At 41.1% G+C, this 16890-nt stretch overlaps 1 protein-coding gene across 1 annotated transcript in view; it reads right to left on the reverse strand.

Moving 5' to 3' along the window:
* LOC131787495 (uncharacterized) overlaps nt 1–16890 on the reverse strand; it is a 122944-nt gene that overhangs the window by 17570 nt on the left and 88484 nt on the right. The window contains exons 88-110 of the mRNA XM_066171922.1: nt 15832–16386; nt 14987–15601; nt 14084–14409; nt 13176–13407; nt 12759–12974; nt 12179–12391; nt 11268–11483; nt 10356–10574; nt 9703–9918; nt 9229–9444; nt 8925–9140; nt 8216–8440; nt 7733–7939; nt 7065–7298; nt 6733–6945; nt 6103–6318; nt 5434–5646; nt 4690–4908; nt 4077–4283; nt 3397–3603; nt 2205–2426; nt 1594–1821; nt 208–426 (exon numbers count right to left, since the gene is read on the reverse strand). Of these exons, the coding sequence (XP_066028019.1) occupies nt 208–426; nt 1594–1821; nt 2205–2426; nt 3397–3603; nt 4077–4283; nt 4690–4908; nt 5434–5646; nt 6103–6318; nt 6733–6945; nt 7065–7298; nt 7733–7939; nt 8216–8440; nt 8925–9140; nt 9229–9444; nt 9703–9918; nt 10356–10574; nt 11268–11483; nt 12179–12391; nt 12759–12974; nt 13176–13407; nt 14084–14409; nt 14987–15601; nt 15832–16386 (5850 nt within the window). The remainder of the gene's footprint in view (nt 1–207; nt 427–1593; nt 1822–2204; nt 2427–3396; nt 3604–4076; nt 4284–4689; nt 4909–5433; nt 5647–6102; nt 6319–6732; nt 6946–7064; nt 7299–7732; nt 7940–8215; nt 8441–8924; nt 9141–9228; nt 9445–9702; nt 9919–10355; nt 10575–11267; nt 11484–12178; nt 12392–12758; nt 12975–13175; nt 13408–14083; nt 14410–14986; nt 15602–15831; nt 16387–16890) is intronic.

Raw genomic sequence — 16890 nt, forward strand, 5'->3', positions numbered from 1 at the left:
TTGTATTTTGTTTTACAAAGTAATCGTATCCGTCGTGGGATTGTAACGTCTCGACTGCTCTGTGGTGGTCTTCAGTCGTCTTAATGTTATGATGGCGACAGCGTGTGCATGACCTTATGAGAAATTATTCTTTTCGTAATTTAGGCCTGAAAATGCATTTTCAAATAATTTCCGCTATGAGTTAATTATCTGTAGAGTAACACGTACCACAGGGTCCTTTCTTGACAACACCCAGAGGAACCTTTGACTTGCAGGCCTTCGCCCTCATGTGACATTCTGTAGAATACACGTTGGAATCATTGGCGCACACTTCATCAACTTCCACAGGACACTGATCCTCCTCAGGACAAATACAAGTTGCCACCCCAGTGTTAGTGAACCGACATGTGGCAAAGAATTTCTCGCAATTTGCTTGCCGACATGCTCCTGGAGAATTAACAATAAAATGTCAACAAATGATGGAAGAATTCTAACCTTCCGTGAAACCGCCATATTGAGGGATAGCACGCTCATGGTTAATACTATTCTCTCCCATCTGAAGAATTGACGAAGTTTCACTTCTGGGCCGGGTTATTCAAAGCTTGGTTAAGTTAACCCAGGGGTAATGTTAAATTTGATTTCAAATCTGATAATTTAAAAGAGAATTTAATTTATTTCTTTTTGTCCACAATTTGATGATTAGATGGTCTAAAAGAATGGGGAAAATTATCCTATAAAAGGCTCTTAAATAAAGAAATAAAGAAACATTGATTAAAATTTAACCCTGGGTTAGTGCTAATCGGTCTTTGAACAACTAGGCCCTGATCTCTTTCTTGTTTGTTCAACACGCAAGACTGAGTTACTATGTAATGGTCCCTGAGATGCAAGCACCCCCCCTGCTAAACGAGGAGAACATTGTATCCCCTAACAAAACATCTTCAATGATAATAATAATAATAATAATAATAATAATAATAGTTATTATACTAATAACAACAGCAATAATAATACTTTGTTTCTATAGCACAATTTCCAGTGATGTCCAAACGCACTTCATGGCGAATAGTAAATAGGCTCACTTAAGCTTTATAACATGCCGGAAAAAATTCATTTGCAGACAATAGGTAATATGTCGAAATGAAATAATATATCTAGTTCTGTTACAAACGCTAAAAGCTATTATTATTATTATTATCAGACGATTATTATGATTTTCTTAACTCATTAGCTTAAAGGTATATTGTCCATCAAGTAAAATGTCTAAAAAATAATAAAATATCAAATCCTCTAGAAAAGCTTTCCTAAAAAGATGAGTCTAAACTTTTTCAATGAAACATTCAGATCGTTACAATCTCTAATTTAAGAACTCTCTTGGAAGACGCGCCGATCCATTGTGAGTCAAAATCTAAAGTAATTCACAAGTAGCTGTTTTATCTCTTAGGTAGAGTGGGGCTTGACAAGAGCTCACTGTTTGCGCAAAAGAAAACAAAAAACAAATACAGAAACAAAAAACATTGATCGCAGCAAAAAGTGCGAAGTTTCAAAACACGGCATCGAAAGCAACACCTGATACTACTACTAACGTCATTTTAGTGGGTAAAATTTTCTTCGTACCGCATTTGTCACCGAATTCTACGATTGTAACATCCTTTCTCATCTGGCAAGCTCTAGCCTCCATGACACATGGATTGCGATATCTCCTTCCGTCACTACCACACACGGGGTTGTCTTCTAACGGACAATCAATTTCCACGGGACAGATGCACTCTGGGTAACCCCTTGAAAAGCCACACCTCGCGCCATACCTACAATAAGTACTGGTACAGGGTAGAACGACCAAACCTGTGGTTTAAGTAAATTGAAGTAATTAAAATTCATCCTGAAAAAAAAGAAATTATTTTTGTAGGAAATTATAAAACTGTTCCAAAAATAACGTCCAATTACAGTTGGAGAACTTCCTTATATTTGTTCTAATCATTAACAAAAAGCAATTATCCCCAATCGATGCAAATTTTTAACATAAATGAGCCGAAAAACTAAACAAAATTACTTGTAATTTTCATTTAAGCGACAGCTTGAAGCAAACGAAGAATCTTATAAGCTTACTTTTTAAACGGTTCTCCCAATAATGGTAGTAAAATAATGCAAAATACTTCAAGTAATATGCCAGTCTTTGGAGTTCTAAAGCGATGTTCTCGTACTTTAGATACCTTTGAAATACTTACCACACTCTCCCCTGAACAGCAGGCGAGCCTTCGATCGTTTCGGGCAGTTCGCTGCCCTCAGCGCACACTCACTTGCGTACGTTATACCGTCACTACCACACACAGGCGAGGCTGCTTGACTGCGCAGGCACTCGAGGGGAGAAGGACAAACACATCTTGCTTGGTTGTTGCTATTAAGGACACATCGTTGGTATAAATCACATCTCTTCAGGGCGCACGCATCTATTAAAAACATAGATAATCCACACATTATACACTTTAATAGAAACCCTGTTCCGTGCAAAATTTAGAAGCTAGAATTCCTTATAAGAACCCTGAATTTAAAGACTGGAGGATAAAAATATTCCAAGACCCAAAAATAATAACTTCTTACGAACTGAGTGTAGAGGCGCGGTGGCTTCATGGTTAGTGCGCTCGAGGTCACTGTGTTGTGTTCTTAGGCAAGACACTTTACCCTCACAGTGCTTCTCTTCACCCAGGTGTACAAATGGGTACCAGCAAATGTGCTGGACTCCCCCCTGCGATGGACCAGCATCCCATCCAGGGGGAGTAGCAATACTCCTAGCCGCTTCATGTTAAGAAAACCGGAGTTAAGCACCGGCCCCATGGGCCACCTGGGCCCGTATAAAGGCTTTACTTTACTACTTACTTTACTAACTGAGCGTGATGGCCGCACTGAAGGGCGTGGTAGTATTTCCCAGTGCAGCTCGAACAACTGAGGTTAGTAAGTAGTTTATCATATGTCGCTCGAACCAAACTTGTTTATTTTGTATTTGCTGGCTTTCGCGAGCAAAAATACAGCAATGGTTTATGGCTTATGACCGTTTCCATGGAAACAGTCCGTAGGCAGAATACCGACCGAGTAAGAGCCAATCAGAACGCTCAGGTTTACATTAGGACTATCATGTCATATAACAACGAGGTTTATTATATCTCTCAATAAGTAGGTGCACTATTTTCCTCCTCTATTTGAACCCAGAGATATCTTAAAAATCTTACTAATCGCGGTTTCTCGCTCCGTACCGTTAGTTTCAGAGCCTAGTTTTTTTCCGCTCGGATTTATGACCCGCGGTTTACCCTCGGGCCATAAAACCGAGCGGAAAAAACCTGATCCTTAACGTACAATACGGGCCTCGAACTCAGTATGTCTCTGAAGAGGGAAGTAGAGATTTAGAAAAAGATAATCTCTTACCGCATTCCCCTTTCTTGACCACAATAAGCTGCTTTCTAGCCTTGCACGCCTTTACCCGCATCAGACACTCGTTTGTGTACGATTTCCCATTGTTAGCACACACTCGATCCTCGTCGGACGGACATCCTCTAGGACACCGACACTTCGCTGTGTTGTCAACCACAACACAGTCTTGATATGGCTTACACTGATGGAAGGAGCATGCATCTAGATAACAACAATAAAACGACAAGATTCGCGTTTTCGCACAATTTCCGCACGACCCCAAATCGCCTGAGCTTACCGGATTATGTGTGATGTCTGTCACCCCTGTTACCTATAACGATCGATTATCCATGGATAAGTCGATCAATGGTCGATCGATACTCGGTAGATAAGCGACCAGGGGTAAATACGGTATATACATCAGTTTACGCGACCATTCCAATTGCCCAGCACTCTTTGTTCTGCCGCACGTAATCCTCATTATTTCGTCGTGTTTTGGTCATAGATTTAGCGATCCCATTCACAGTGAAGCTGGCAATAGACGATTATCAACGTTTTCACCAAAATAAATCAGCTAGTTTTCGTTGGATACTTTAAAACATAGATCAGAGGGTTTAATTGGTTTTCTCTAACAGTCGCAATGTATCTGAAAAGTTCCAATCCCTGACAAAGACAAAATAGTAGCTCTTTCTTACCGCATTTTCCTTTCTTCATTTCCAAGTCAGTTCCACAGGCAGCGGCCTTGAAGTCACATTCGTTCTCATAAGTAGTACCGTTGCTTCCGCACACGGAATCTCCTCCGATCGGGCATTCATCCCGTGACTGGCACACGCACTGAGTTGAGCCTTCCGCTCGCACCTCACATTTGTTGTGCTTTTGGCAGGCTACAAACTTACATGCGTCTGCAAAAAATGTGAGCAGCAGTGAACGCTCGTATAACGTTGAGATTTGTCACATTCAGTTTAATAACATTCAGAGATTGTTCTTGTATGAAAGACAGAATATTTCATTAAATGTACCACGAATATAAAAAATAAACAGGTGGGCTTAGTACGGAGAGTTGTTTAAATTTTGAACGAAGCGCAGACCCATGCACAATTAAATGTTCCTTTTGATTAATACCACCCCTGCCATTGTGAACGTAGGGCCTCTCCCCCAGGCGCGGACTTGATTCCCTCCAATTACCATGAATCGCGACTCTCGTCATCCCCTGCATCTCAAAATTTACGATGGTTTACAAGGGAGAAGGCGTCCCTGAATATTCAACTATTCTGTACAGAAGCTTATATTCCTAACTTATATTCTTACCACACAATCCATCGTTCTTCTTCTCAGTGTTCTGTTTCTTCTCACAGGCGATAGCTTTCATAAGACACTCGTTGATGTATGTTTTACCGTCTGTGCCACACACTGTCTTAATTACTGGTAGACAGTCCTTTTTCCTGGGACACACACAAGTGCGTGACCCATCTGGAGCGTTGTGACAAACTGCGTACATTGGACACTTTAGGCGGCGACAGCCACCCACTGGGGAAAGTGGGAGAAAATTCAATCAACAAATTACTTTTCAAGTTTTAATTGACCTGAAACGTCTAACGGGTTCCTACACATTTTCTGAACGCTCTTCGAGACTCTTTCAAATCAATTGTCCGCACTTTTCAGACCCGAGGTCATGATTGAAATCGTATGGCCATAACAAAATGGCGGCTGTATTAGTTTGCAGTAAAACGCGGTAATACACCGTTTTAATCAGCGTATTTTATGTGATCGATATGTACACATATGAGTCTGTACACATTTTGCAGCACGGCACAAACTACATAATTCTGTTCATTTGTTAATTACTTAATCTTTCCTTTCGATACTCATTCCAGATCTTGAAATTACTAAACAAATTTCGATCCTTCGTAAGAATTCAAAAGTCAACACAAGCCCTGTTCTTAAACATCTAAGAACTTAACACGAGGCACGTGTCTTTGGATAAGAGGTGTCGCTGCTAGGGATCAGACACGTGCTGCTCGACAAGACGCAAGTGCCGGCCACCAGACTTACCACACGGGCCTTTGTTTACTACGACCAATGCACCACCAGCGGAACAGGACTTGACCTTGAGATGACATTCGTTAGGATACTCAACGCCGTCTGAGCCGCAGACCGGCGCTGGGACATAACTGCAGTCGCGTATGTTAGGGCACTGACAGGTGGCTAAGCTCTGAATTACTTTACAAACTTGGCTCGGTTGGCACTTCATTCCCGTGCAAACATCTGAAAAAAGAAGAGAGAGACTTCGAAAAATTAGCCGTTTATAAGGCTACTTAACAATCTACTGCAACAGACCAGCGTGTAAACATTGCAAAGGTTAAGTAGTGTGCTCTCATGCTGTCAGAACCATGATGTCTTACAGGAGCTCTACACAACCAAACAAGCTAGAATGTCATGGTGTTTTTAAAATGTGTAACGTTTCTGATGAAGCTCAAATCAAAATCTGACCTATGTTTTCGAGAACTTTTGACTTTTCCTTTCCTTACTTTTGTTTCCTTCAACAAATTTGAGTGAAAATTTCTATTTACTTTCCCATACGTTGTTCATTGTGTTTTGCGTGGGAAATATGTGTGTGGCCGATCAGAATTGATCCTGTTGCGTATTCCCAACGCGTGACCATTGTGTTCGGGCCAGCAGAATCTACATTTATACCGGAGGGGGGCAAAACAACTTCCTTACCGCAGCGTCCTTGTTTCATGACCACAAGACTACCATCCCCAGAACACGATTGTACTTTCAGTTTGCATTCATTGTCATAGGTTTTGCCATCACTTCCGCAAACTTTCTCCAATGTCGACGGACAATCATCTTCTCTTGGGCAGCGACACTCGTGGAGACCGTTCGATTTGATGAAACATTCAGCGTTATTAGCACATGTTACCAAATCACAAATGCCTATCGAAAACAAAGAAACGGTGAATCAACTTGGAAATGAATAAACTGAAAGAGAGGAAAGTAAGAGGTCGACTCATTAAAGAATAAATTCGTGAGGAAAAGTTTTTGACTCAAAAGCATTTATTCATTCGGCATGAGTTCGTGTTTTATAAACTCAAATCCAAATGGTAAACGAACAGAATACCCTAAATTAAAGGACCCATGTTTTCGAGAACTTTGGAGTTTTCCTTCCCCTTTTTTCGTTTCCTTTAACAAATGTGCGTGAAAATTTCAATTTAGTCCGTCAACCAGTAAGTTAGTCAGTCAGTCAGTCAGTCTGTCAGTCATTCAGCCAGTCAGCCAGCCAGTCAGTCAGTCATCTTGTCAATCGAGATGCAAGTCATGGAAGCATAGTATTGTCACGTGACCACTCACCACAATAGCCCTTTCTTTTGACAGTGACCTTCTTCCCTGCCTTACAAGCCCTAGCCTTCATAACACACTCGTTAAGGTAACTCTGATCATCAGAACCACAGATCAGGTCAACTTTCCATGGACAGTCACGTTCTGACGGACAAACGCACGTTGCTTTGTTGTTCCTCATTTCACAAGTAGCAAAGCTGTGACAGCTGGCCAAATCACAAGGAGCTGTGGAAGCCATTGAAAATTGTCATTAATCAGTTATAGAAAATAAATAGGTAAATAGATAAAGTAAATAATCTGAGTCAACAGAAACAAGAGGTGACTACCTGACAAAAAAAACTCACCACATTTGTTAGGAGTAACTGGAGCAATTCTTTTGCCCTTTTTACAGGAATCAACTCTCATAAGGCACTCGTTCTCGTAAACTGTGTAAGTTTCTCCATCACTGCCACAAACCACGCTCGCAACATTGGAACATTCGTTTTTATCTGGACAGCGGCATTCCACTGTACCAGACGAGAACACGCACTGGGCGTGATTTATGCAACTCTTCAGTGAGCAGGGAACGACCACCAATCCTGAAAGCAGAGACAAGCAATTACTACAATAAACACGAATTGGAAATCAAGCGCTTTACTGTTATCTTTGAGAATGTAACTAAAACATCATTCATTTCCTGTGATTCTCTCAGTCTGGTCTATAACGTTACAAATCTTGCGTGACAAGCCTTCTGAGACAAACCCGTTTGCTCGCAAAAAATAAAAGCCTAAATTTGTTTTAAACTAGAAATTTGTTCCCCACCTCCAAATAACACCCAGAAGTAGTTAACAAGCAATTTCTACTTTCGATATTTATACATAAAACAGGTGATGAGAAATGAGAAAGTTAACAGCAAAAGGGTGTTAGCTTCATATCAAAACAAATTTTCTACCGATATTTATAAGAAGATGAATTGCAAGTAGGTGTGAGATGACTAAACAGATATCGGTTTGTTTTTATTAGTTCAACTTACCGCAGGCACCAGGTTTGAAGAAGAGTCCTTTTTTCTTCTCGCACGACTCTTTCCTCGCTTTGCACTCATTTTCGTAGGTTCGGCCATCGCTGCCACAAACAGGCTCACCCAGGCTGGGGCAGAATTCAGGACATTTACACGATGCTCTACCTTGGGCATCCAATTCACATTCTTGGTCCTGAGCGCAAACAGACTTGGAACATGGCGCTGATGGAAAGATACGAAACAATTCTAAATAAGTTCCGCACGTTTCCTCTACGTAATTCATCCACGAAGTTTAGACCTCAATTATAAAAACTTTTAGCGTGGCGATTGATTCCTCTCTTTTTTAAAAACTCTTTGTTGCGCAACGATAAGAACTTTCGGGCAATGTCTGCTTCTGTGTTGATAAATTGAAGCCAGATGGAAAACTACTCACAAACAGACTTTGCATAACACGAGCAACATGGCAACCAATTGGTCAGAAAATTGTTTTAAACTTACTGCACGGTCCTCTCTGTTGGACTTCAATTTTTTGTCTAAGTTGACACGACTCCGCTTCCAAAAAGCACATGTTTCGATACGTTTTACCATTGTCTCCACAAATCTCCCTGCCATTATTTGAACACTGGTCAGAGGCTTGACACTTGCACTGCGCAGTCCCAGATCCGTCTTGTGCTTCAATACATTGGCCATTATAGTCAACACAATCTGACAATGAGCAGGGGCCTGGAGAAAAACTCTATTTTAGATTCTACTTTCGTCTGTTCATGTCAACGACCATTAAAAATATCATCCTTTTTGTGTCAAATAAAAACCTAATCAGGTGAAATGTAAAAAATCGTCATAAAAAAAGGTTTTTCGAACTAAATTTTTACGGAAAGTATGTCAACACGGAAAGTATGTCAACAAGAAAATAAAAATAAAGATTAACATAATAATGGTAATAATAACTACAAAACAAGTATCGTTATTATCACAATAATGCAACCGACAAGATAAGAGACTACGCACTGAAAAAATTGTTATCATTGGAAAATGACGTGAAAGAGCCACCAAGAAATCTTATCTTTCGTTTCCGATCAATTAGGAAAAACACGTGGCCGACCATATTACAGAATTTAATAGAAAAGTACTTATCAATTTTCCATTGTAATTACGATGGTTATCACAACACAACAGTATATACACAGTTATCCATTTGTTTTCCTACCACAAGGCCCTTCATGTTTCATTGTAACTTCGATTCCTGCAGCACAACTTTCAGCCTTCAGCTTGCATTCATTCTCGTACGTCTTGCCATTCATTCCACATACGGTATTGTTGTCATTCGGGCAGTCCTCCAAGCGCGGACAACGGCATTCAGTTGATCCATCAGGTATAACTCCGCAAACAGAATGGTACATACAACGTGAGGCTTTACAGGGATCTACGAAAAAGTTTAATTCAAAAACCTAATCAGTAGGTCTATTTATTAACATCTGAAAACGTTTAACTCAATAAAATCTCAGCCTTACCACACACTCCCTTTTTAATCATCTCGAGTGGCTGTCCGGTTATACAAGCTTCAACCCGCATTCTGCACAGGTTGATGTAAGTCTTTCCGTCACTTCCACACACTAGATCATAATCTCTTGGGCAATCGTCTTCTGTTGGACACTTACAGGCTGGTATCTGCAACTTATTTACCATACACCTCTTGCCTGAAGAGCATCGAGTGTCTTTACAAACCCCTGTTCAAATAAATAATGAGATAACCAAATGCTCCTAGCGACACGGGCTACCATACTTCCTTAAAGATGGTTCTCCACATTTAAGGATAAATACATCACAGCATCGGACTCTAATCTCTTCGAAAAACGTTATCAGTATTTTATAATCATTGTAGTCATAGTGAGGTTTTAGGCAGGTTTATTTTATCTAAGAAATATGGAAGAGGCCTTCTTAAAAAGGAGTAAAATAATGTGGCCAAATCACATAAAGCACAATACCACAACGTCCTCGATGCCTCAATCCCACAGATGCGTTCTTCTCACATGACATCGCTTTCATAAAGCACTCATTCAGATAGGTTTTCCCATCCGTGCCACAAACAGGGTCATTTCCTTTGGCACAGTCTTTAATTTCGATGCACTTGCACAAAAATGGTCCATCCCTTTGACTGATGCACACTTCGTTGGTATTACAACTACCAGGGTTACACGAACCTAAGCACAGAAAAAAATTAAAAATAATTGAGTTTGACGAATTTACGGAAGTTGAAACACTTCGTCAATTGTATTGGAGTGTAGTGCTGGTAAGGTGACAATAAAGTTCACGAGATCACCATGGTTACCGAACTACAAATTACCTCTAGGGACCTTCAAACATTAAAAAACTTTCTCCGTCGGAGACATTTGGAGACTGATTAATCATTTCGCGTACTGTTAGTACGATGTCCACACTCAATAAGGCCAAATACACCAAATAAATAGGGAAAGAAAAGACGTTCTTAAACATAATGTAATACCTCTTGATAATACTTTGATAAACAAACGCAGGGCATTATTGTGATAAAACTAATGCAGGAAATCAGAGTAAGAGCCCCCCCAACCAATAACAGAGTCCCATATTGATGCCCCTCTTTACCCCATTATCCTCTTACCACAAGGTCCTTCATGCACAACTCGTACAGTCTCTTTATTTGCACAGGCCGTCACATCTAAAAGACACTTGTTAATGTACGTCTGTCCGTCTGAGCCACACACACCATCACCGTCCTTTGGACATTCGGCCTCTGTCCGACACCTACACGTGACCGTTCCGTCCGCGTTTCCGATGCAGGCGGCATTGTTCTCACAGTCCTTAGCGAGGTCGCACGGGCCTGGGGAAAGGAAGGTTGGAATAAATGATATGTTGTTAGTGTATTGCCCTCTAATCTTTGCATGACTCTACATGAGATCCTCAAACCCAAGAGATTACGGGACCAAAAAGGAATTTCTCTTTACAATATCAATATATTTTCTGAAAGGAAGGAGAGAGAGGAAAGAATAATGTCAATCATGATGTTTAGTTGAATTTAACACCAAGTTATCAGAGCTGAAACAGTAGTAGATGTATGAAAAATAATAGTAAGAATTTTTATTCAGATCTTGGGAATGAATGACTGACTATTTCACGCTTGGTCAGTATACAAAAACTTCAGCCGCCAGGCTTACATTATTACAGAATTTGTGTTTGCGGAGAAGAGGTCGCTGTGTGAAAAAAATAAACAATAACTCCAACAGCATTTGCAACTCCATTTATAGCAGCAATTACACCAAATTTATCTTAAGCAAATAACTTCAAAAACCTCGAATCTTGTTAAAAGATTTTCCAAAAGTCACATTTGCAAGTGACTGATTAAAACATGTCGGCTCTTGTTATCTATACATGCTGCATGTTACATTACCTCTAGTCCAGAATCCTCTCTGCAGATGCCATTATTGTTCATTTGCTGAACTTGTGAAATTCAAACGCATATATTTGCCAAATGTAGACCAAAAACGTTTTCTTTAACATCAAGACCAGTACTCACCACAATATCCATCCATGACGATATAAACCGGCATTTCTCTGAGACAAGCCTTTGCCTTCATCACACACTCGTTGAGGTACGTTTTACCATCGCTGCCGCACACAGCATGAACAGTCATTGGACAATCTCTCTCATCCGGGCACACACATTCAGCGTTACCTTGGGAATCCGCTTTGCACAACTTTGGTTCCTTACACTGCACCTCGGCACAAGGCTCTGACATAACGTTACAAAAAAAGGAAAGAATATTCGTAATTGACGCATGTCGCCAAATGCAGGGAAACGCCCACATAGGAACCCCCCCCTACCCGACTACTCACCCTTCGAGCTTTGTAGTAAAGGGGAAGGGGAGGGGAGGGGAGGGGGGGCTCTCGTGGGTGCCAGGACATGAGATCTTTATCACCTTTTCTCTCTTAAGTTCTGCATCGACTTGGCATCGAACAACAAAAATAACAACAAACTATAAACACTTTGTTTTACAAGAGTGCATAATTACAATCGAAGATTGCATTCTCCCATTACCCCAAGACGTGAAACTAATACAAAAGGATCTCACAGATACACATGAAATGAAACTCATATTGGAAAAAAAAATACTAAAACGATTTATTAATTGTTAAGCTGTATGAGGTGAATTCACATATAAACAAATTATAACGTATTTTTCATTTCTTCAAGTCGGACTTACCAACTAAATCCCTAAGACCATTCTATAATTTTAACATTACTATAGAAAATGTTCGCTGAATATTGTTGGTGGGTAGAAGAGGAAGCCGAAAGGCTATTTGACTCTGTTTGAATTAATCTGATGGGAGTTCATCCAGGATCTTTTTAAAATAGAATAAGTAGTCTCACAAGCGCCCGCTAACAGGTTCCAAGGAAAACTGAACCAGATGAGACGGGGTACTTACCACACTTTCCTGGTCTCTGCTGATCAACAATTTCTTCAAGTCGACAATTCTCCACATCCAGGTAGCATACGTTGATGTAAGTCCTGTTGTTCTTACCACACACAGGGGTGGGAGTCTGGGGACACTCCCTAACGTCCTTACAGACACACTGTGCCTTGCCACCCTTAACCTCGCAGTGCGCATGCTCTTTACATTTAACACCAGCACACAAACCTAAGAGAAAAATTACAACACAGATCGATGGTTTAAAGCGAATTTGGATTTACTGTCGTTCTACTCTGGCCATAATTATGGCATGGGCAAAATAGAGCATCGGAAAATAACACAGAGAATTCAGTAACATCAAGTTCACTGCCTTAGCGCGGGAAAAGATGAATTCCCTGCTTCTGATTGGTTATTGAATTGGATTGAAAAGGGAGGCACGATGGTTCTAAACCAATCACGGAGCGATATAAAAGAAATTAGCAAAGAGGCGTGGATCAAATATCACATTCACTTGAAAAATTCTCTTCCGGCATTCGTAGGGATATACCCAGTGCAGGAAAGTATTTGCAGAGTTTTCAAAACGTTCAAATCTTACCACATGGGCCCAAATTATCCACAGTGATGTCTTGTCCTCTTGTACAGGCTTGGACTCTTAAAACACAGTCATTGTTGTAAGTGACTCTATCACTGCCGCATACTTCATCTTTGGTGGTTGGACAATCACTGATCTTTGGGCACACGCACTCTGTGCGAGTAAAATCGATTGCCTTGCAGCGGGCATAGGGCTGACAAATCTTCTTTGCGCAAGGGTCTGTAAGTAATAATTTTTAAATTATGAAAAATGTGGTGTACATTCCTTCACAAATAGTTAAGACATGGAAATCCTAAATTGCTGATTATAAATTTCCATTAAAAATGACAAAAAACAAGTTAACCTTTGTCTAAGTGTTAAGTCATAGTATCATGTAATGAACCTTAGGAGAACTCACTTAGCAAGTCAAGAAAAGCTCACCTTCACACGTGTCCTTGGCCAACCTTGCAGCCAACGAACCAAGCTCGTCGAAACTGTCAACGGTGTGAACAAACTTCCTTCCACTGGCGAGACTAACATGCCGAGATGACGGTGTAGTCACACCAACAGCAACGACAAATATCTGAACGCCTGTGCTCTTCAGTTTGGTGGCAGCAGATTTAAGGTCCTCGGTGATCTCACCCGCAACTAACACAATGAAAGACCTAGGAACCTGTAAAAAAAAAAAAAGAAAAAAAAAGAAGGGAAAGGTTTTTAAAAGGACAACATGAAGACATATGCATGGAAATGTCAGAAAATGTCAATCAAAAGTATACGACCCTTTCAACGATGCCGATCCCCACAGCATTCTAGACGCATGTCACGTAAGAACCCTCTATACGACCTAACACCACGATGACCTGTCTTTAGCTCAGGAACCGCTCATTCTGTATCGCCAGGGGGGGAGGAAGGAGGGGGTAAGAGGATTTTTGGTTTTGTCGCAAGAAAATTTACTTGATCCCCCCGCCAGGTTCTGTAGTATCCTAATGACCCCCCCCCCCCCGTTTGTTGGCAGTCAATTTTGTTTGGTCCCCGCCCCCCTTTAAACTTTGTAGGCGAGGACTGATCCCGCCTCCGTTGCGAGGACTGGTCCCTTGGTAATAGCACTTCTATGTCTTACGTGCATTTTCGAGGAAAATCTGTGCGAAGTTGACCCCACTACGTCACAAACTTCACTCTGACCTACAGCTACAACTGTACGATTAGCATACTATCTATTGCATCAAGACAAGTCATAGTGTTCTTGGTTTAAAAACAGTCGATAGGGTCAAAATGAAGGCGACAATGACAAAATCAATTGGGATGAAAAATTTTCGTGGTGTAAAATGCACAAATAGGTACGATCCTACCTGTGACCTTCCTCCATTTTTAAACGCCGTTGTCGCCTGTTTGAGCATGTCAGTAAACCTGATTGTCCGATCTGAAGGAGAGTCATTGGTAGCATTTAGTTCAGCCACTCGGAATTTAAGTATTTCAGACTGGGTGTACTGTGTAAGCTCAATGTCCCTCCTGGCTGTCTCTCCGACAGTAATGACTCCCACATGCGTCCTGGCGACGGAGATGGTGAAAGCATTGATCATTGTGACAACGAAGTTCTTCTGCTGGCTGTAGTCTGATAATGATAACACGGACGAAGAGTCCAAAGCAAAGACCACATCCATGGGGAATGGACACGCTGAAATTGGACGACAACAAATTTGTTTTAGATTTGTGTGAGTAAAACGCTGCCACATTACCCTCAGCGGGGTTAAAACTTTATTCTGTCACCATGACATATAAGTTGGCACATCTACGAAGTAGCTAATCATTCAAGGATTGTTTCCATGTCAAAAATGGAGTTTGGAGTGTTTTATTAAAGACGGCAAGTAAGAGAGGTCGCAGGAAGCCCTCTGAGCACGTATGAGAACTAACAACAACACATTCTACTTTCATGGAATAACGGGTTCAAGAATCGAACCCAGGCCACAGTGGTTTGAACCGAGAGCACTTGCCATTGAGCCGTCTCGGCCCCTATCTGGCAAGTTACTGTTTTGGTTTACGTTGAAGTTTGCTCATTAGGGAAGGGACTAATGATGTTAAGTGCTGTCCAACCATTGCTGAGCTGCTCTTGTATCACTTATAAAGGTCAGTGGGGTTCGCTTGTTCAGGATGAGGTGTCTCGTAGCTATCACGGCATTTCTGTTTTTATGACTGGAATAGGGGTAAAAAAAGTTGTAAAAGAGGAAATTATACAACTTGAACTTGTTGCCTACCTGCAGGAATAGTACATAAAGGCTCCACTAATATAAATCCCCTGGTCGGCTTACAGCGACCACACCAGCCTCCACACTTAGCAGACACCACCGCACCATCAAGCGACTTCTGGTAATCTTGAATCTGCAAACCATTCGGGAACCCCTGCAATGTCCAGCTCACATCATCCCGCACTCGAAGTCTTGTCCCGCTCAAGTCAACCTTGAACTGACCCTTTCGACATTTACCAGTGTTCACCGAGTAACAATCCCCTGCTGTGCCATACGGGATGTCTTTACCCTCTACAGTCAGCGCAAAAGTGAAGTCACGACTCATAATTTTCATGCTTGCGATATCAAGGCGCACTTTGAAGAAGTTCGTTGAACCTTGCTCAGCGTACAACTCACTTCGCGCAGGCCCACTGCAACTGTACCTATCCTTAAGCCGCTGATTATAGATAATAGCGAAGTTGTTCTCGGCACCAGACTCCAAGGTGATATACTCTTGTGGCTCGTTGGACGCCATGTTGTGACAGTAGATTCTAGTTGGATCTTTACATCTGTCGCTTATGTGAAGGAGGTAATGGCCATCAGAAGAATACCCGGATGCTTTTACTTCAGCACAGCTGCGAAATACTGTCCAAAATTGACAGGAATGTAAATTTAAGATAATTGGTGTTACTAAATAAATTTCAGATGAGTCCTGAAAAATAGTCAAAATAATTTTTCTTGGCCTAGTATTAATTGCGTGAGCCCTAAGAAAAAGATTCTTGACCTTTCGATTTAGAACCAAAGATACACGAGCAGCAAACGTGTCTGCAATGGAGATGTTTTAAGAGCACTCTTTTATGCATAAAATGACGTACCTTTGCTAACAGTGTAAGGCAGTTTCTTGGCCTCCTTCTTATCTTTATCAGGCTTGGTTATAACAATGAGATTATTCCCCGAGGAGATGTTGTTCCATTTGTCTACGCCCGGTTCGTCCGTGAAGGCAACCACCACGACCTTGATTGCATTGCTTCTCAATTTGGCGACCTCGTTCCTGATATCCGCAGATTTATCTTCAAAATTACCCTGGGTCATCACAACAAGAACATCCTCTGCAAATGGCCGCGCGCCGTTTTGAAGAGTGAACACCTCATCTCGTACTTTGCTTAAAGCATCGCTAAGTGTCCCCGGTCGACCTCTGGGTCCTGGTAAGCTACTTGCGATCCTTTTAAAGGTGGGTTTGTTGTAACCGTCGCTGAATAAGGCCCTGGTTGTCGCAGGACCATTGTAGTCTACCAGTGCAACACGTGTTTTGTCATTAGATATCTCATATTCATCAACAATGTCATTCAACATGGCTACCATTCTTGCAAAGACAGCAGACGCTTGAGGTTCAGAAGCGCCGATAACAAAAGCAAGGTCGGTGGCTTTTTCTGAAAAATTAAAGACAATATTTTAAATATAACAAAATCGTGGAGATATGAAAATTAAACGCTATTAAGTCCACGCATGAAGTCTGGAACAGGTTTTTCCAAATATGGATGAGTTAACCCAGGGTTAATGTACATTTTTGAGTCAGTTTTAGCCTTAGTTAGCATTTCAGAAAAATTTAATGTTTATAGCTTACTTTCCCCATAGGTGGATAAAACCCCGAAGATCTTTTTCCCCAATAAACGCCTTCAAGCTGAACAAACCAAGACTGAGCTTAATTGTTTATCCAATCTTTGTTCCAACCAACCCTCAATCTACCAGTCCCTCGCGTCAAACTTAATTATTCATCTCCTCAGAATATTTCAAGAATAAGTTGACCCGCAGCTAGCAGATTCGTCAGTCAAGGTGGATCAATCAACTGCCCAAGATCAACTTAATTATTGCAAAGGAGAAGAAGCTAAAGAAATTAAATATTGGAAAGTAAGGAATTTAAACAACACCAGACA

Source organism: Pocillopora verrucosa, chromosome 9 (assembly GCF_036669915.1).
Source record: "Pocillopora verrucosa isolate sample1 chromosome 9, ASM3666991v2, whole genome shotgun sequence".
NCBI classification, from domain to species: domain Eukaryota; kingdom Metazoa; phylum Cnidaria; class Anthozoa; order Scleractinia; family Pocilloporidae; genus Pocillopora; species Pocillopora verrucosa.